The sequence below is a fragment of the Phyllostomus hastatus genome, unplaced genomic scaffold (assembly GCF_019186645.2).
Source record: "Phyllostomus hastatus isolate PE091 unplaced genomic scaffold, TTU_PhHast_1.1 phas_contig_198, whole genome shotgun sequence".
Classification (NCBI taxonomy): Eukaryota; Metazoa; Chordata; class Mammalia; order Chiroptera; family Phyllostomidae; genus Phyllostomus; species Phyllostomus hastatus.
Genome location: NW_025333715.1, coordinates 672,995 through 692,073, shown reverse-complemented (window position 1 = coordinate 692,073; position 19,079 = coordinate 672,995). Strand labels below are relative to the sequence as shown.

Sequence of the window (19,079 nt, the reverse complement as noted above, 5' to 3'; positions counted from 1 at the left end):
TGGGAGCTGGGTGGAGCCAGGCGGAAGGCCGCGCGACGAGCTCAGCTTTTTTTCCGTCAGTGCAGTGCGCGCGCGCACTCCGGCTCCGCCCACGGCCCCGCCCAGCGCCGCGCGGGGCCCTGGGAGGGGCGCAGCGTCCGGCGGCGTCGCGGGCAGGCGGGTGGCGGGCGTCGGAGGCGGCGGGAGGGGCCGCGGGGGCAGACAAAGCCGTGGCGGCTAATGAATGGAAGAAGGGCGTCCGCCCGCACCGTCCGTGGCCCGCACCGGGCGGGAGCCCCGCCGCTCGACCCCGGCGCCCTCGGTGAGTGCGCGCCGGAGCCGGCTCTTCCTCAGCCACGAGCTCGCGCCCGGACCCGGCCGTCGGGGCCGGGCTGTGCCGGGGGTCGTGGCCGAGGTCGGAGGCCGGGCCGGGGGTCGGAGCTGGGGTCGGTAGCCGCGCCGGGGTCGGCGGCCAGGCTGTGGCCGCGCCCCCGCAATACTGTCTGCTCCGGGCACGGGCCGGCGTCGGCCGCCGGGCGGACGCGGCCTCCCGTGGCCTGAACCCCGCCCGGGCCGCCCACTGGGCCGCGATGTCTCCAGCGCCGGGCCTGCCTCCGGTCGCAGCCCTGGCCCCGGGTGACAGCTGGCGAGAGGCGGGCCCGGCGAGCCGACCGGCGAGACGGTCGCCGCCGAGGCACGTTTTCCGGACAGCAGGATTTTGCGGACCAAACACCTGAAGTGGTAAAAGTTGGTGCGGTCCCCTCCGCCGCCGCCGCCGCGGGGACGACGGGGGTGGCGCGCGCGGAAGGAAGGGCTCCCGTGGGTGCCGCAGGCAAGAGTGAGCGCTCGGGGGTCTGCGGCGCGAGGCGAGCGGCGCTTCTGCAGGGGCCGGGCGGCGGGCGGGCCGGACGGAGATCGCCCGAGAGGAGTGGTTGTCGGGTGGGGGTCGCCGGGCAGGCGGCCAGGGCGGCTCCTCCGGCCCGAGACAGGTGCTGATCGCCCGCCTTCCTCGGGGCACCTCGCCTTCTGCCCCCGACAGCGCGTTGCCGTGCAAAGTATGTTTCTTAGAACTTCTCGCTGGATGTGTTTCACTCGCACGGGCACTTCCAGGAAGAGCAGCCAGGGGCCTTGTGTGCAAGGGTTAGGAAGCAGCTGAGACGCGACCCCCGTCGGAACGGGCTTTTGAAATTCTCCAGTTACGGTGCGTGTGTCTGGATACGGCCGTTCAGCCTTAGCCAATACAAACAGCGAGTCGCTCGGCAGGATCTCAGACGTTCTGCCGATGGCGGTGGTTTTCCTAGGCCCCAGCAAACCCGGGCACCTGCGCCGCTTCTCTTCTCCCTCTCCCGTGACCGCCGCCTCCCTGGCCTCCGAGAACCGCGGGCCCTGCGTGCTGTCTCGGCCTTTCGGGCGGCTTTGGGCGCACACAGGCGTCTCGGGAGCGGGTGCCTGCCGAGCTGAGCCTCCTGCTGGCATTCTCGTGCTTGTGAAAACGGGAAGTCGGTCTGTTTTGGATGACTTCAAAGTGCACCGTCTTTAAAGACCCACTTTAGACTCGACCGAGGCCAGCTTGCCAACTAAAACAAGGGCCTCCGTGTGTCTTTCTGTAGAGGAACACTAGTTTTGGGGCGTTTTCTGTACTACACGGCGATGGAGTTCAGGAGACCAGGAAGGACGACGCAGTGTTCTTTTTCTGTTGCTCCGAATCAGCCGGACTTGCCGCGGACGAGCCGCGTCCGGCGACTGAACCGACTGAACCGCGTTGCCTTGGGGGCGGGGTCTGCTCGCCGGGAGTCCGACTGCACACCCGAGGGTGTCCCCTGGGGGGGCCGTGAGGGGCGCGCCGTCTGCAGCCCTCGGGCTACGTCTGCTTGTCCCTGCTTAACGCTTCCGCGGGGAAGGCCCTGCGACCAGTCAGAGGCGTCCTGGGACCCCGCGGGAGGTCTGGGAGGACACAGGTCACCCCCACATTGGAAGCAGGCTCAGACTTTCAGTCCCCCTGACGGGCGGTCACCTGGCGGCGCCAGACACGCACACCTGCTCCAGCCAGCCCCCTGCACGGGGCGCTCGGCGGAGGCCCGTGAGCAGTCCCGCCGCGTGAAGAGCGTTCCTGAGGCCTCGGAGAGGTGTTCGGAGGTCCGTCGCTGTCCCTAGGGTCGCTGTGGGGGCTCTGTGCGCAGAGCGGCTGCTGCAGCGCCCCCTCGGGAAGCAGCGTGTCGCCCCCTGTGTCCCACGTCTGCGAGCACTTGGAGAACCCTCGTGCGACGTCAGCGTTCTCGCCGACGGGCACTTTGTGCTTCCTTCCGCCCGCGGTGCCGCCCGTGGTGCCCACCCTGAACACCTGCGGGCTTCTTTCGTCGGCAGGACTCCCTGAGCGGCGCGGTGGCACGGCGGTGGCCGTCGTGTTCGGTGTCGCGAGGGCCCCCGAGGCGACCCCAGGTTCGCCGGGGCCCGTGTGGGGGCCGTGCGCAGACGCAGCGGACTCTCGGACAGCGGGGCCGTGGACTGGGAGGGTCCGCCCACGCGTGCGTTTTTTCCAGTAAATCCTGCCAGTGTCCTCTCCCTTCTTACGGTTCCCCTAAGGTTTTCTCTTCTCTTCTCCGTCGTGAGGACGCAGTGTACCAGCACACGGCCGGGGTGGGCGTGGGTGGGCTGTGTGGGTTGCTGACCGCACCTCTGGTCAGCGGCCGGATGTGGGCAGTGTATCTGGGGGCGTCCGAAGCTAGTTGTGAGCTTTGACTGCGGGGTGCCCCCGGCGCCCCTAGCGCCGCACTTGATTCACGAGTCATCCGTACCGTGTCCTTCCGGTGAGGGGCTGGAGCCTCCGCGGACTTCGTCACCCGCCGCGGGTTCCGGAACCCGGGCCCCGGGGTGTGTCTGTGCTCGGCCCCGTCCTGCCTGGGGTTCGGAGAGCGAGCAGACGGGAGGATGGGGCCGTGGGCGCTTGAGGGGCAGCGGTCTGGTCAGCGCGCCCCTTCCCTGTGCTCGCACTCGCTGCTTTCTCTCGGCCGGCTCCTCTGCAGTCCGACTCCCCGCTCCTTCCCCGCGAGGTTTCCTGGGAGCCCCCCGCCCAGCCCCCGTGGGCAGAGGCCCCGCCCACTCTGTGCGCAGGCGCCCAGGCGGCGTCCAGTCTCTCTCTCTCGCTCGGGGCGGCTCGGCCCAGAGCGCACGGTCTCTGGAGCTGGGATGGTCCGTCCTCGCGTCGCCCCTGGGTTTCTAGGGCAGGCGTGGCCTGGAGGCCAGGACGCGAGGGCGCGAGCTGTGGGAGCCCACGTTTCTCGGGTCTGTGTTTTCCTGAGTCTGGCCGCACGACCGGCCCCAGGGAGCCGCGCGCGCAGACTCGGGCCTGCCCGCCGCCCTCATTTCCGGCCCCCACACTTCCGGGTCCCCGGCACGCTGCATCCGCGTCCCTGTCCCTGAACCCCTCCTTTTTCTCACCTGAGACTTTTTTATTATTACTATTTTTATCTGAGAGAGAGAGGAACATCGATGTGAGAGAGAAACATCGACTGGCTGTCTCTCGTACACCCCCGACCGGGCCAGACCCAGCCACCCAGACACGTGTCCTGACTGGGAATCGAACCGGTAGCCTTGCGGTTGGCAGGACGGAGGCCTCGGGACCACGCCCCGTCTACTGAGCCGCGCAGTCGGCAAGTTTTGTACCTTCGGCGTGGCCTGATTTACCCACCTTCCCTCGAGATTAGCCCTATGGTCTAAATCAAGCTTACAAGGATATTTTCCTGCGTTCTCCGTCGTTTTTCCTGTAGCGGCCATCTACCCGGGGTTGATTTGGGGTGGCGTGAGCGGGGGGTTATTTTCCCCGGGCCTCGTCGTCCCGGCAGCTCTTCTTTGCAGACCCTCGTCACTGCCCCCTGCGGCGTCTCGTCTCGGGCAGGGACACTCGGGTGGCGTGCGCGCCGTGTCCTGGACTGTTCCTGGGCCCCCCCCCCCCAGCCCCACCCCGTCTGCGCGTCGGTCCCCTGGCCCCTTGCACCAGGATGCCCTCCGCAGTGTAGCTTCTCGAGGGTTTTTAGTAAAGCTGCCTTCTTCTGACGTGCAGCGGGCGTGGGGACTGCACAGAGTCCGTGTGTAGCTTGAGGAATCACTATAAGGTGGGCACACTCGTGTCACCGTCGCCGCGGCCCCAGTCGGTCCCCCGCTCCTTGCCGACAGAGTCGCCACCCACCTCCCTTTGCTGGCGGTCACTCTCCCGCTTGTGCTCACGGTTTCACCTCCAGACAGTGCAGCGTTGCCTGGTGGCGTGACGCTGCAGTCTCTTGTCGTCCCCGCCACTTCCCGGGGACACCGTTGGTGGACGAGGCCCAGATTTCGCTGATCGTGGTCCCCTGGCCGGTGCGAAAGGTTCCTGCGTCCTCGGCTCCCTGTGTGTCCGCCGTTGGCTCCGCCGGAACTTGGTCAGACTCAGGTGTGACCTCCGGTAAGTCTCCTCCGTGGGGTGTGCAGTTGCTCTGTCGGGGTCACCGGGGCGTGGCCCCCTTCCACGCTGGCAGCCTGCACAGCGCCGGCTGTTGGCGTTACCCCGGAGGGCAGGGCTCCGGCCCAGCGCCCACTGCGCCTCCCTCCGGCGAGAGGAGGGCCCGTCTCCGCGGGCCCGCAGTGCGCATGTGCGGGCAGGAGGCTGGAGGTCGGTGCTCGATTCTCTGTCACTTTTCAAAATAATCGTTTTTTATCATCCTCTAAAAGTGACCAATTGGGGGTTTTTTTTGTTATGAACTCACAGATTTAAATGTATTGAATGAGTTTTAATGTGATTTGGGGTCTTTTTATGTTCAAATTGTCCATTTTTGGACAGTGGGGGCCTTTACGAAGCGGCTCCTGGACCCTTTGACAAATCTCGAGTGCGCTGCCAGCACCTCCTGACCCCAGCGGGCCCCTGCGCGCCTGGGCCCCAGCTGGGGGAGCCCCGGCTTCCAGAGCCCTTCCCTGACGGGCAGCGGCGTTTCAGAGCTGCGACCTGCGCGTCCGTCGTCCCTCCTCGGCGTCAGTGTCGCGGTGGGCGGAGCTGGGGTTGGCACCTGCTCACGGGCGGCAGGACATGTACCTGACCTTCCGTGTCTCGTGTCTCACGTGGCCGTTCCACCCCGAGAACCCTGGTTCCCGAGGGCGTGGGAAACAGGACCCGTAGGTAACCGTCCCTGCTCACTTGCCCACCCTCGCCACGCACACCGCAGCCTCAGGGTCGCGGTGGCAGTGCGGCCACCACCGGTGTCACTCCAACCACCGGGTGAAACGCGTTTGCGAAGACTCCCCTCGCGCTCCCGCCCTGTGCTCTGTGGTGCACGTGGCCCCTGCTGGCGGCGTCCGCCCGTGGGCCCGCCCTGGTCTCCCTGCGGCCGTGCGGACACTCGGTGCCACACCCCGGCCCGGTGTCGGCTTCTCTGGACTTTCTGGCTGGGGTTCTCGGGCGGATTTCTCGGGAAAAACACGTGCAAAACAGGCAGATTTTTTTTCCCTCAATCTTGCACACCAGTACTGGTTTTCCTGCGTCCCTTACACTTGAAGGGCAGATTGGCTGGATATGAGATCCTTGGCTCACGCTATCTGTCCTTAAATATCTCAGGTATGTTGTTTACTTGCCTTCCAGCGTAAAACACTGCCGTCAGACTCGTGGCAATTCCGTATGCTTTCCCCGGGCGGTGCGTGCCCCGGTCCTCGGCCCGAGTGGCAGTTCCCTTCGGGCGCAGTCATGTGACTGCACCGACCCGGCAGTGAGGGCTGGGGTGGGCTTTCGCAGCTGCACGGTGCACTCCTCCGTCTGCGGTTTGCACTCCAGGAGGGTGTCTACGTTCTCGGTGCTCTGCCCCCCTTTCTGGCAAGGGGTGCTCTGCTTATGCACCTGTGGGTCTTCTCTGCTGCCTTTTCAATCGGTCAGCCTCTCTGGAGTCTGTACTTTCATTTGTTTCATTTAGAAAACCCTCCTCTGCCCCAGCCCGGGGGGCTCAGTGGGGTGGGCATCGTCCCGCAGACCCAAAGGTCACCACTCGGAGTCCTGGTCAGGGCCCGTGGCCGGGCTGTGGGTGCGGTCCCGGCTTGGGGCGTATGCAGAGGGCGGCCCGCCCGTGTGTCTCTGCCCCCTTCTCCCCCCCCCTTCAAAATCCTCTCTCCTGTTTATCTTAAGCAGTCATCTGCGGACTTTGTGTATTCCTATGTGACTTATAACTTAGTTTTTATCCTTGAAGTGATGTTTCACTTTGTTTCTAGTATTTTTCTAGGATCCGTAACCTCATTTCAGTGTTTTTGTACCCTGATTTATGTTGTTCTTCTGTATTATTTATTAACATCATTAGCCTCTTTTGAAGTAACTTACAGTTTTTACTTCACTTGAGGTTAGGGTTTTCTTCTGTGCTTTCAGTATCTGTAAAGATGTTTTTCTGTTCTTCATTATTTTTTTCTCTCATCTTTTTGTGGGATTTGGCCTTAATTCCTTTGTTGCTGGTGTTCACCAAAGCAGGAGTCCCCCAAAGCCTGTATTTTGGGGATTTTTCCGGGGCTTCATCACATCGGCACGATCGCCCACCAACTCCGCTTCCAGCCTGTCTGCCCCCGTCCAGGGAGTGGGGGAGCGAGAAGGGCTGTGGCTGCAAGCTGCGGACTGCGGCCCGGCCTCTCTAGTGCCGAGTCCCCACGCAGGAGCCGCCCGGCGGTGCCTCATCCGCACAGGAGACCCCGCTGTCACTCACGAGCTCTGTGTCAGGAACCAGGCTCAGAGACCACGTGTTAGCAGGCACTGGGGGCGGATACATGTGTACGTGTGTGTGTTTGTACAGAGAGACAGGGAGGGAGGGAGACCAACCGACAGACTGACCAGAAAAGGTCCAGCCGTCGTTACTATAATGAGAACGGTTTGTGCAACATGGTGTGACCTGGCAGCCAACGAGAGTGGACTGGAATGTGTACGTGTGAACAGTGACACCTTCACTGTACTCCCCAGTGGGGGGGTAGATGCCGTTGAGTGTGTGTGTGTGTGCTGTGTGGCTGTCGCAGTCAAACTGCGCGAGTAGAACAACGAACTTGTGTCGGATTTTGCATTAAAGCTTGAATACCCCCCTGCCCCCGTGGAAACTACTCAGATGACTCAGAAGGCCCCCACTGTGGGCAGCTGGTGATTGGCGGCCACATCTCAACAATGAGTCTGCTCGTGCACCATGTCTCATGCAGAATGTTTTTTTTTTGTTTGTTTTGGTTTTTGTTTTTTTGTTTTTTTTTGCTAAACCTCTGATTACCCAGGTGACTCAGCCCCCCTACAACCCAGATTTGCACCCTGCAACTTCTGGCTTTTCCCAAAACTAAAATCAAGGTGAAAGGGAAGAGATTTAAGGCCATCAGTGAGACTCAGGGCAATGCAACAGGGCAGCTGATGGCAACTGGGAGTCCCAAGGCGCCTACTGTGAAGGGGACTGAGGCATCACGGTCTAATGTGCAGTGTTTCTCATACCTCGTATCTTCTGTAACAAACGCTGCTTTTTGGTGCTGCACGGCTGGAAACTTTCTGGACAGGCTCCTGTCTAGCCGCCTCTATACACGTGCACATAAAAACACAGAACGGACATGTCACACAGCTCGGTAAGCACACACGCACGTGCAGTCACACACTCGTGTCACGTCCCTGTGAGCAGCGTCTCAGGCGGGCTGGGGTCTTTCCCGTGTAGGGCTCGGGCGGCCCAGTGCTCCGCGCACGGGTTTGGGCACAGGCCGCTGCGGCCGGCACCGCTCTGGTGACAGTGGTGCATCGCTGGGTGTCCAGCGCCTCCCAGGGGCCTCCCCCAGGCCGTGCTGGCCCTGGACGGGCGTGAGGGGGCAAGGGTGTGCTGTCTGTTGGGGCACCGAGTGGGTCTGGGGCCCGCCTCCAGCCGGCCACTGGACACGGAGCAGGCGCCGGGGTGAAGCCTGAAGCCAGCACCCTGCCCGGCGGGGCAGCCGCCATCCGCTCCAGGGAGCTGGCCCGCCCCTCGATCCAGCTCAGCTCCCAGCCGGGCAGGACCCCCACCCTCCGCCACCATTCCGCCCTCCCACGGCCAAACATGAGCTCCTCCTTCCCCTTCTCTTTCCTTGCCCTCTGCACTGGGCTTCAGACGGGTGTGTGAGTCTGCTGAGCCAGAGACTCACACCCGTTTTCTGTCCCCGCCACCTGGCATCCTGGTTTTGGCTCATGTGCCATTCTGAGTCTTTATTGTCTGCTTGTACTTACATTGACCCCCCCCCCCCCGCCACTGGTGTCAGAGCAAGGAAAAGGAAGGTTTTTGAAGGTCACGTAAAGTCCATTTTACATCGCAGTGAGTGTGCCCTCCCTGGCGTGTGTGTCTCCAAGGTGCCAAGAACGGGTGTCTGCTGCTCTTTGTCGCCTCGTCAGCCCGTGCCACTCCCGCCTGCCTCGCTGCCACAGCACGGCACTGTGGGCCTGCATCAGGTGCGCGTGCCCTCGTTTCCGGTGGTCGTCGTGTTGGGGGTCACGGTTCTTGGGGACGGCTGCTCCCCGGGGGCTGGATGCCACATGACTCGGGCAGAACCCCCCTCGGTGTCTGGTCTGTGCCCTGGTGGTTCCAGGGGGTCGCTGCAGGCTTTCTGCTCCTCGTTCGTGGGCCGGTTTTTGGGCCAGGCTGGGAAGAATGGACTGCAGGGAGTCAGCTCTGCCGATGGTCGCACGCCCGGGCACCTCCGTGGTGGGTGAGGGCACCCACTCCACGCCTGCTCTGGGCCAGGCCGGCCTCTGTGCTGCTGAAGGGCTTCCCCAACCCACGGCTGACGGGTCATTTAAGTGTACAGGCGTGTCTTCATCTGCATTCTAGCTTATTCTGTAGTTTTAGTGTATTTTCATATTATACATAAATAGAATCTACAAAGGTCAAGGAACAAGTTTTTCTTTAACTTACCATTACGGAATTTATTTTCTGCATCTTGAGGTTGGTGTGTCCCTGGGACTGCGGGTGTGAAGGTGTGGTTCCGTTCAGCACTGACCTGACTCCGTCTCCCGTAGGTAATGCAGAGGGACTGATGACATGGCAGCGGCCCCGCCTCCAGGACAGCAGGAGGGTCTGCACGGGCCGCACCGGTGTCCGCGCCGCCCAGCACTCAGCAGGACTCCTGGCGGCGGCGGTCTGCACCCCGACCGGGCGTGCTCACGAGCCAGGGCCTCCGCGTTCCAGTGAGACGTGTGGTCGGCCATATTCATGAGTGTCCCCAAAGACGCGGTGGCTTGGGAAACACTGAAGATAGTTACGTTTGGGGACGCAGACGAGCGTTTGCGCCATTTCTTCAACCGGACACACAGGTCGACGTGAGGACACGGCTGGAATAGTTATGGTCCGTCATGGAGAATAACCAGGAAACCCGTCCCCAAGGGGGCGGTGCTTTCCTTTCAGAAAAAGTAAACATTAAAACAGAAGAGGAGGAGGATGGTCCCATTCTGCACTGCAATTTGGAAAGAATGGACTTCAAAGCTGAGCGCGAGGGCAGGAAGGCGGCCGACAGCGGCGACGAGCAGGCGGCCGCCGGGGAAGCGAGCCGCGGGGGCGCACCCCCCGGGGGGGCCTTCCCGGCCGACCATGAGGAGGACTACGGGGCGCTGTTCTCCCAGTACAGCAGCACCCTGTATGATGTCGCCATGGAGGCCGTGACGCAGAGCCTGCTGGCCGCCCGCGGCGCGGGCTCCAGGAAGAAGTCCCCGGCCTGGAAGCACTTCGTCATCTCCCCGCGCGACAGCACCAAGGCCGTGTGCGTGTACTGCATGAAGGAGTTCAGCCGCGGCAAGAACGAGAAGGACCTGAGCACCAGCTGCCTCATGCGGCACGTGCGGCGGGCGCACCCCGCGGCGCTCGTCCGGGAGGACGGCAGCGTGTCTGCCCTGGTGCCCCTCCCCGCCCCCGCCCCGCTGCCCGTCCAGCTCGGTCAGAAAACGGCCTCCCAGGCCCCATCCCCCGACTGGGCGGCCGAGGAGTCCACGCCCGCCCTGTCTTCCAGAGAGGCGCCCGTCTCCGACCCGCCTGCCTCTGAGAAGTGCCCCAGGGACGAGCCCCACGCGGGGCCGCCGCCCCTCACGCCCCACTGCGACGACGCTGCAGACAGCGGGCCCGAGAGGAGCCTCCCGCTGCCGAAGGGCACCTCCGGGTCCCGCAGGTGGTCCGCGGTCTGGAAGCACTTCTACCTGTCTCCCCTGGACAGCTCCAAGGCCGTGTGCGTCCACTGCATGAACGAGTTCAGCCGTGGGAAGAACGGCAAGGACCTGGGCACCAGCTGCCTCATCCGGCACATGTGGCGGGCGCACCGGGCCATCGTGCTGCAGGAGAAGAGCGGGGGCGCGGGCGTGCCGCCCCCGTACTCCACGGCCCCCGCCCTGCTGCCCGCCCTCCCGCCCCCCGAGGGGGAGCCCAGGGCTCTGTCCTCGTCCCCCGGGAAGCTCGTCAAGGAGCCCTTCCTGCCGGCCTCGTCCCCTGACCCCCTGACCGAGGACAGGCTGGTGCGGCTGAGCCCTGGGGGCGCCCTGAGGGATGATCCGTCAGCGCTGTCGTCCTCCGACGAGGTCGGCGAGGCCGCCTCCGCGTCCTCCCCCGAGAAGCGACGGGGAGACGGGTCGGGCCCACCCGGGGCCGAGCCCGGGGCCGTGTTCCAGCAGAACAAGCGGGTGATGAAGAGGCTGAAGTCGGAGGTGTGGCACCACTTTTCGCTGGCCCCCACGGACAGCCTGAAGGCGGTGTGCCGGCACTGCGGCTGCGCCGTCAGCCGAGGGAAGAAGGGGGACGTGGGCACCAGCTGTCTGATGAGGCATCTGTACAGACGCCACCCGGACGTGGTCGGGAGCCAGAAGGGCTTCCTGGGGGGCGGTCCGGCCCATTCTTCCTACGGCGCCGTGGCTTCTGCAGAGGGCTCCTCCTCCAGGCTGACCGACGTGGCGGCGGCGGCCCTAAGAAACAGCCCGGCCCTGGTTCCCGTCCACAGCAAGAAGACCTCCAAGCTGTGGAACCACTTCTCCGTCTGCCCCGCGGACCCCACCAAGGTCGTGTGCCTGCACTGCGGCCGGACGATAAGCAGGGGCAAGAAGCCGACCAACCTGGGCACCAGCTGTCTCCTGCGGCACCTGCAGAGGTTCCACGGCAGCGTGCTGGCGGCCGACGCGCCCAAGGCCACACTGCCCCCTGCTCCGGGCGTGCGTGTGCCCCTGCGCGCAGAACTGTCGGGAGCCGCCTCCTTTGATGACGCCGACGAGAAGTTCTACGATTCGCATCCAGTGGCCAAAAAGATCACGAGTCTCGTGGCTGAGATGATCGCACTTGACCTCCAGCCGTACTCGGTGGTGGACAACGTCGGCTTCAGCAGGCTGCTCGCGTACTTGAAGCCCCAGTACTCCCTGCCCTCCCCCTCCTACTTCTCCAGGACGGCCATCCCGGGCATGTACGACAGCGTGAAGCAGATCATCAGGGCCCACCTCAAGGAGGCAGAGAGCGGTGTGGTCCACTTCACAGCCGGGATCTGGACGAGCCACCAGACCCGGGAGTACCTGACGCTCACCGCCCACTGGGTCACCTTCGCGTCCCCGGCCCGGCCGCACGCCGAGGACCGCCACTGCTCGGCACTGCTGGACGTGTCGCCGGTGGACTGCGACTACAGCGGCAGCAGCGTCCAGAAGCAGCTGGAGTGCTGGTGGGAGGCCTGGGTGACGTCCACCGGCCTGCAGGTCGGCATCACGGTGACGGACAACCCCGGCATCGGGGAGACGCTGCGCGAGGCGGAGCACTCCAGCGTGCAGTGCTTCAGCCACACGGTGAGCCTCATCGTGGGCGAGGCCGTCAAGGGCCAGCGCCTGGTGCAGAGCCTGCTGAGCGTCGCCCGGAAGGTGTGCGAGCGGGTGCTGCGGTCGCACCGGGCGCGCGAGCGGCTGGCGGAGCTGCAGCGGGAGCACGAGCTGCCGCCGCACCACCTGCTGCAGGACGTCCCGTCCCGGTGGGGCACGTCGCTGCGCATGCTGGAGCGGCTCGTGGAGCAGAAGAGGGCGGTGGACGAGATGTCCGCCGAGTGCGGGTTCCGGGAGCTGATCAGCTGCGACCAGTGGGAGGTCATGCGGTCCGTGTGCCGCGCGCTGAAGCCCTTCGACGCCGCGAGCCGGGAGATGAGCGGCCACGTGTCCACGCTCGGCCAGGTCATCCCCATGATCCACATCCTGAACAGGAAGGTCGAGATGCTGTTCGAGGAGACCACGGGCATCGACACCATGCTCAAGTCCCTGAAGGAAGCCATGGTGAGCCGCCTGTCCGCCACCCTCCGCGACCCCCGGTACGTCTTCGCCACGCTGCTGGACCCTCGCTACAAAGCCTCCCTGTTCTCCGAGGAGGAGGCGGAGCAGTACAAGCAGGACTTGATCAGGGAACTGGAAATGCTGAATTCTACCTCAGAGGACGCCCCCGTCTCCAACGGGTGTGGCCCGGGCTCCCCACCCAGAGCCTCCGGCGGGGTCGAGAGCCTGTGGTCCCTCATGGCCCAGGTGACACAGAAGGGCCCGCGGGAGAGGGCGAAGGTGCCCGAGGCCATGGTGCTCGCGTACCTGGAGGAGGAGGTGCTGGAGCACAGCTGCGACCCGCTCGCCTACTGGAGCCTGAAGAGGTCGGCCTGGCCCGGCCTGGCGGCCCTGGCCGTCAGGTTTCTGGGCTGTCCCCCGAGCATCGTCCCGTCGGAACGGCTGTTCAGCACGCCCACCGAGAACGGTGGCTTCGGCCAGTCCAGGCTCCTGATGGAGCATTTTGAAAAACTCATCTTTTTGAAAGTGAATCTTCCTCTGATATACTTCCAGTATTGAAGTCGCCGCGGAGCCCCCAGGCTACAGATGGTGTCGCTCACGAGGCACCAGCGCTTGTGGCCTGGTGGCCGGCCGCGGCCGGGGCCGGGCGGACACCGGCCAGGCCCCCTCAGGTCCGCACCGAGTGCCCCTCCAGACTCACTGTAACGTCCCCGTGTGCCTTACTGCTAGCTCTTCAGGCCAGGTACATGACGTGTCTCTCAAGAAGCCACTAGAAATAGCCAGTCTCATCGATGATGAAATACGATGATTAAGTTTTAATCCTTAACTGTAAAGTTTTTTAAAAGCTGGGGGTAGTCATTTGTTTTACTAGAATGACATAGAAGATGTAAACAATTTTATTCTGTACGTTTTTATTATGTAAAAAACCACAAATCAGGTACTGTATTTTAGTGAAAAATTGTTTTTATTGCAACCAAACGGCCTTCGGGCTGTCCAGCAGAAGCTGTAAATCGGAGGAGCTGAAGCCATCCTGACCGAGCGGTGTCTGCCCGCAGCTGTGACGTGCGTGTGGCATGCAGAGAGTGTTCCGGAAGGCACCTTCCCTGCACGCAGATGGGGCATCTGGGGAGACAGCCAGACTCACGTGCGTCGTGGGGCGTGGGTTGCACGGTGGCGGCCGAGGGGAACGCCCCGTGTTCCTGCCTGCGTCCAGGCCTCCCGCGGCCAGGTCACCCGGAGCCCTCCTGGCCGGCCGTGACCGCGACGCGGTCCTGGTGACCGCTCCTCCACGCCTGACGCAGCGTCTCTGCTCTCTGAGGGGTCTTTTGACATCCGTGTGGACCCCCCAGTCGGATGAGGCCACACGTGAAACCCTCTCTAGAAGAGGTGGCTCGTTACCAGGGAAGGGAAGCAGGTGGTCCCGTCACAGTTGCAAGAACGGCCTTAGCTCTTCAGGTTCTTTAGAAGGGGGAGGACTCCGCCATCACGGGTATCTCAGAGTCCCGGGACACCGGCATGAATTGTCGGTTGTCGGATCCCTTTGCAATGACGTGTCCCAGAGCTGTTGCGGCAGCACCTACACGAGGGCTCGGTGGCTCATGTCACACCAATTAATTACGCCAGGTGAGACGAGTCCCTCGTTGCCTCTGACCCTGCCGAGTAGGTGTGTCGTCAGAAATGCTGTACCTGTCGGTCCGGCTCTGCGCCGACTGTGTTTCAGTGTATTTATAAACGGTGAACTGTTTCTGAAATTAAACTTTCTATTTCCGATTTTCTACTGTCGGAGGATGCTGCCTCTTTATTCCTCGGGCGACGACACGGCCGTCCTCCTTGGGGGCCACCACACGCGGAAACCACACGCACGCGCGTCTGAGTCTCTGCGCGGCTCCAGGTGGGACGTGGGCCCTGCCGCAGCGGCGTGTCCGAGCGTGGTGCTGACGTGTGCTCGGACGAATGCCCCGCCCCTCGCGGGGTCCGAGGAAAAGGCCGTGCGCAGCCCCGCCCGCGGGGGCGCCCACCCGTGTTGCCGTGGGCACGTTCCCGGGGCGCCCAGGGAGCTCTGACCGGGGGTGTGCACGCGTGGGTCACGCTGGTGTGGCCTGCCCGGGCTGACCCGAAAACTCCTGTGAATGTGTCTTGTGGGTAAAGAGCTCCCGGGTCTGGGACGCGGGCCCTCCGGTCCCACCAGGCCCCACCAGGCCCCACCAGGCCCGGGAGCCGAGCGCAGAGGCCGGGGTGGGCGTGGCGGGGGCGGAGTGTCGGGCTCAGGGGTTCCTGCCTGGGGCTGGCAGTGAGCGCCCTCACAGGCCCCGGCAGAGCAGGGCAGCGCACGCCCCTCCGGCGGGGGGCCCTGGCCGCTCACCGGAGCGCTCCGCCGGCCCTGACGCGGGGAAGGTTTCTTCGAAAGGTCCGCATGCCTGGTTCCGGGCTTCCGCTCAGAGTGGCTGCGGGCTCTGGACCGCTTCTGCTTCCGGTTCACGCGTCACAGGCTGGGGCTCCTCGTCCCCTGGGGCTCTGCAGGCCACACGAGGGCCCGGGTGGGGTCACCCAGCTCCTGTCAGGCACCGGTGCTGACGTCCTTCCCTGCCTCTGTGCTCACGCTCCGAGGGCTCGACTCAGGCTGGGACAGGAGGGGAGCACTGAGCACGTGGGGACTGTGAGCCGCCGGACAGCAGTGCGGCCCAGGCCTCTGCTGCCCCCTCCCCATCCCCGGCACAGGCCGGGCCTGGCGCTGACGTTCGAGCCCCTTGCCCTAGCGGCGTGTCCTGTTCCCACCCCCCTCATGGCTGCTGCCCCTGAACCTGGTCCGGGTGGGTGCAGCCCTCTCCCTCGGGGCCCACAGTCTCAGCCGTGCCCACCGCGCCCCAGTGCAGTCGGGCCCGCCGCCCGTCTGCCGGGGGAGGTCCCCTCCGTGTCCTGCCTGCACTGCCCCCAGGCCGAGGGGCAGCGCTGAATGGGGGTCAGGGAGGCAGGCCCACCGAGCGGGAGGGTTACTCTCGGGTCCTTCGCAGGACAAGCTGGCCAGCGCCCGGGCCGCTCCCCCTCTCTGTCGCACTTTCGCCGCTCGGCCACAGGCTGTGGGGCTGCGAGTGCAGCATGATGACGTCCCGGCTGTGTGTGACGGGGGGTTGCAGCAGCCCACCCTCGCTTCAGTGGGCAGCGAGCAGGGCTCCAGTGTGGACCTCAGGGGGCCTCAGTGGGGTCTCCGTGCCTCACACGTCTGCTCGTGCGGACGGAAATGGGCAGCAAGCAGAGGAGACAGTCTGAACCCAGGTCCTCGTGCTGCCGGCCGCCTCCCAGGAGGCGGTGAGCCCACACGGACGCTGCCTGGGCTGCCCGCTCCCCGCCAGGCCTGACACCGGTGTCTGCCGCTGGGGGGCCCTGGGGGCACCTAGAAACACCCCTGCTCTCCACCGTCCACCCGCCGCCCCTTCTTCAGACTGGGTGTCACCCCGTCCATCTCCCTGGCTGTGGGGGCATTTCTCTGGTCACTCACGATGAAAAGCCATTTGTGTAAGTAAGCCTCCGGAACTGTGTGGTTTCAGTGAACGAATGCTGTTGTATGTTAATAAAAGAGGAAGAGGAAGAGCAACCAGTGGAAAAGTTATTTGAACAAATCATAAAGGAGAACTTCCCCAATCTGGCAAAGGAAGTAGACTTCCAGGAAGTTCAGGAAGCTCAGAGAGTCCCAAAGAAGTTGGACCCAAGGAAGCACACACCAAGGCACGTCATAATTACATCACCCAAGATTAAAGATAAGGAGAGAATCTTAAAAGCAGCAAGAGATAAGGGGACAGTAGCCCACCAAGGAGTTCCCATCAGACTGTCAGCTGATTTATCAAAAGAGACATTGCAGGCAGGAAGGGGCTGGAAAGAGGTATTCCAAGTCATGAGAGGCAAGGACCTACATCCAAGATTGCTCTATCCAGCAAAGCTTTCATTTAGAATGGAAGGGCAGATACAGTGCTCCTCAGATAAGGTCAAGTTAAAGGAGTTCATCATCACCAAGCCCTTATTATATGAAATATTAAAGGAACTTATCTAAGAAAAAGATAAAAAACATGTACAGTAAAATGACAGCAAACTCACAATTATTAACAACCACACCTAAAACAAAAACACATGCAAACTAAGCAAACAACTAGAACAGGAACAGAACCACAGAAAAGGAGATCACATGGAGGGTTAGCAACAGGGGAGTGGGAGGAGGAGAGGGGGGAAAAGGTACAGAGAATAAGTAGCATAGATGGTAGGTAGAAAATAGACAGGGGGAGGGTGAGAATAGTACGGGAAATGTAGAAGCCAAAGAACTTATGACATGTGGACATGAACTAAAGGAGGGGAATGTGGGTGGGAGAGGGTGTGCAGGGTGGAAAGGAATGAAGGGGGAGAAATGGGACAACGGTAATAGCATAATCAATAACATATATTTAAAAAAAATACCCAGCTTAAATTAAAAAAAAAAAAACATCCATTAAGCTCAGGGAACACAAAGTAAGATGAACTCAAAAAGACCCATGCTGAGACACACTGCATAAGTGGACTGTTAAGACAAGGTCTTGAAGATGTCAGCAGAAATGACTCGTCACACACCAGTAATTATCAATAAGATGATCAGCAGATTTCTCCTCACAAACCTTGGAAACTAAGAGACCTTCAAAGGGCTAAAAAGAGCTATCAACCAAGAATATTACATCCAGTAAAACTTCCTTCAAAAGTGAGGGACAGCCCTGGCTCCTGTGGCTCAGTGGATCGAGTGCAGGCCTGTGAACCAAAGGGTCGCCAGTTCGATTCCCAGTCAGGGCACATGCCCAGGCTGCAGGCCAGGTCCCCAGTAGGGGGCACATGAAAGGCAACACACATTGATGTTTATCTCCTCTTTCTCACTCCCTCTCTCTAAAAATAAATAAATAAAATTTTGGAGAAAACAAAAATCGAGGGATAAATTAAGACATTCCTGGATAAGCAAAAGGCCACGGGAGTCAGTGACCACTAGACCCCACCCTGCCGGAGGTGCTCAGGAGAGCGCTGCGGTGACGTGAACGGCCACCGGACAGTGACACGAAGGCATGGGAAGAAGTAAATCGTTCAGGAAAATGGAAACACACGGGCAAGCACAAAAACTAGTTTCACTGCAACAATGCCCTGTAACTCCCTTTTCTTTTCCACCTGATTTTTAAAAAATTACTGACTTCTGGTTTGGGGTTCCTTATATAAGGAACTTGCAAGATGCCATTCCATCCTTTACCTTTTACCAAGTAAAAAGCAGAAAAGTGGAAAAGTCAGCAACTCCCCTCAGATCTGTAAGACGATGGGGGTCTCAGCACGAATCCCTGCTCCCCAGAGCGGCGCGCCGGGCAGACACGAGACGTCACGGCTTCCTGCAGCAGAGACGCGCAGGCAGAAGCTGCCGTGGGAACTGGTACCCGGGGCTCCCTGGACCTACGCGATGACTTTCCGGAGGCCCAGCGGAGAGTGACCCGCCTTACGGTGCGACTTTCCTCCCGAAGCTCCAGCAGGTTCCCACGGGAAGTATCAGAGACAAATCCTCGTGTTTCCCGGAGAAACGGAAATGAGCCATTCTAAAGACACCAGAGCCCTCCGTTTTTCTTCCTCCTCCCCACTTTCTCTTTTTCTTCAGAATGCTCTGTTTTTGTTTTGTTTTGTTTTGTTTTTAACAAGGACAGCTCACGGGAGAAACTACCAGGCCAGAGGGACACTGATGGGGGAAGGGAAACACCCAGCTCCACCCGCACCACCTGCCCCAGCCGAGGGGGAGCAGAGAACTGAGACACTCCTGTGACGGTCGCAGCGCAGACCACCGACTGCACCGAAGCCTGAGCCTGATCGTAGGACCGCAGAGCGGTCCCACCACCGCGTCACCGACGGCCGCCCCTCGCACCTGGCGCAGCTCAGCACAGGGAGAAAAACCGACCGAGGCGGCGGGAGCACACCTGACAACGCCGGATGCAGGCAAGGACCCGGGGCGGCAGGAGCCCTCGCTTGGCTGCCGGTGGGGATGCGGCCGGGGCAGCCACGGTGGGCGCCGGACCGTCGGTTTCTCAAGAAACTGAACATGCTCTTCCCCCTCCAGTCAGCGCGTGCTCCCTGGGATCCGCCCGAAGGAGTTGGAAACGCACGTGTGCACCACACCAGCGCCTGCACGCGGGTGTGTACAGGGGCTGTATCGGTGACTGCCGAAACGCGATGCAGAAGCTCAGCCTGTGACTTCACGTGCAAAAACAGCCCCACCCCCCACAATGAACAAAAACAGCCGGAACGGATGAGAAGTCCACACGTGGAAGAGGAACCACGGGGGCAGGGAGAGAAGGCGAGGGCGCGCTCCTGCGCGGGAACGCTCCCAACCGGGATGCGGGAAAGAGAAGACCCGTGAACGCGAAAGCCTCAGGCGGACACTTGTGCCAGGACACGTGGAGAAAGTACTGGCAACATGCATGTAATAATGGGTGAATGCGCTACTCACGGAAGGGATTTTAGGACATGAGTGGACAATGACCAGCAATCCAAGGGAGAACAGACGAGAAATATGACCCGTCCGCTTAGAGGAAAGAGAGCCCTCGAGCTGTGAGACGACACCTCTCCGCCCTCTCTTCGGGGAAGCAAGGGCAAGCACCCCACCGGGAGACGCCAGGTCTCACCTCGAAGACTGAAAAGCGGGACACGGACAGGGTTTAGCAGACCCGCTCAGCCCCGGGCTGCGCCGGGGAGAGGAGCTCGGCACGACCGGGCCAAGCTCAGGGCACTGGCCCCGACCCAGCACCCCACCTCCAGGGACTTACCTCGAAGATGCCCTTGAACCACGTGCAAGTACAAAGGCGTACGGCGAGTTGCC

The 19,079-nt window shown here is 62.2% G+C and overlaps 1 protein-coding gene across 1 annotated transcript; it reads left to right on the top strand.

Moving 5' to 3' along the window:
• The first annotated feature begins 131 nt into the window (after positions 1-131).
• On the top strand, positions 132-14,023 carry ZBED4 (zinc finger BED-type containing 4). Its single transcript, XM_045835045.1, has 2 exons — positions 132-301; positions 8,975-14,023. Exon 2 carries the CDS (start codon positions 9,308-9,310, stop codon positions 12,782-12,784), a length of 3,477 nt encoding a protein of 1,158 aa, XP_045691001.1. The 5' UTR covers positions 132-301; positions 8,975-9,307; the 3' UTR covers positions 12,785-14,023.
• Positions 14,024-19,079: the final 5,056 nt, after the last annotated feature.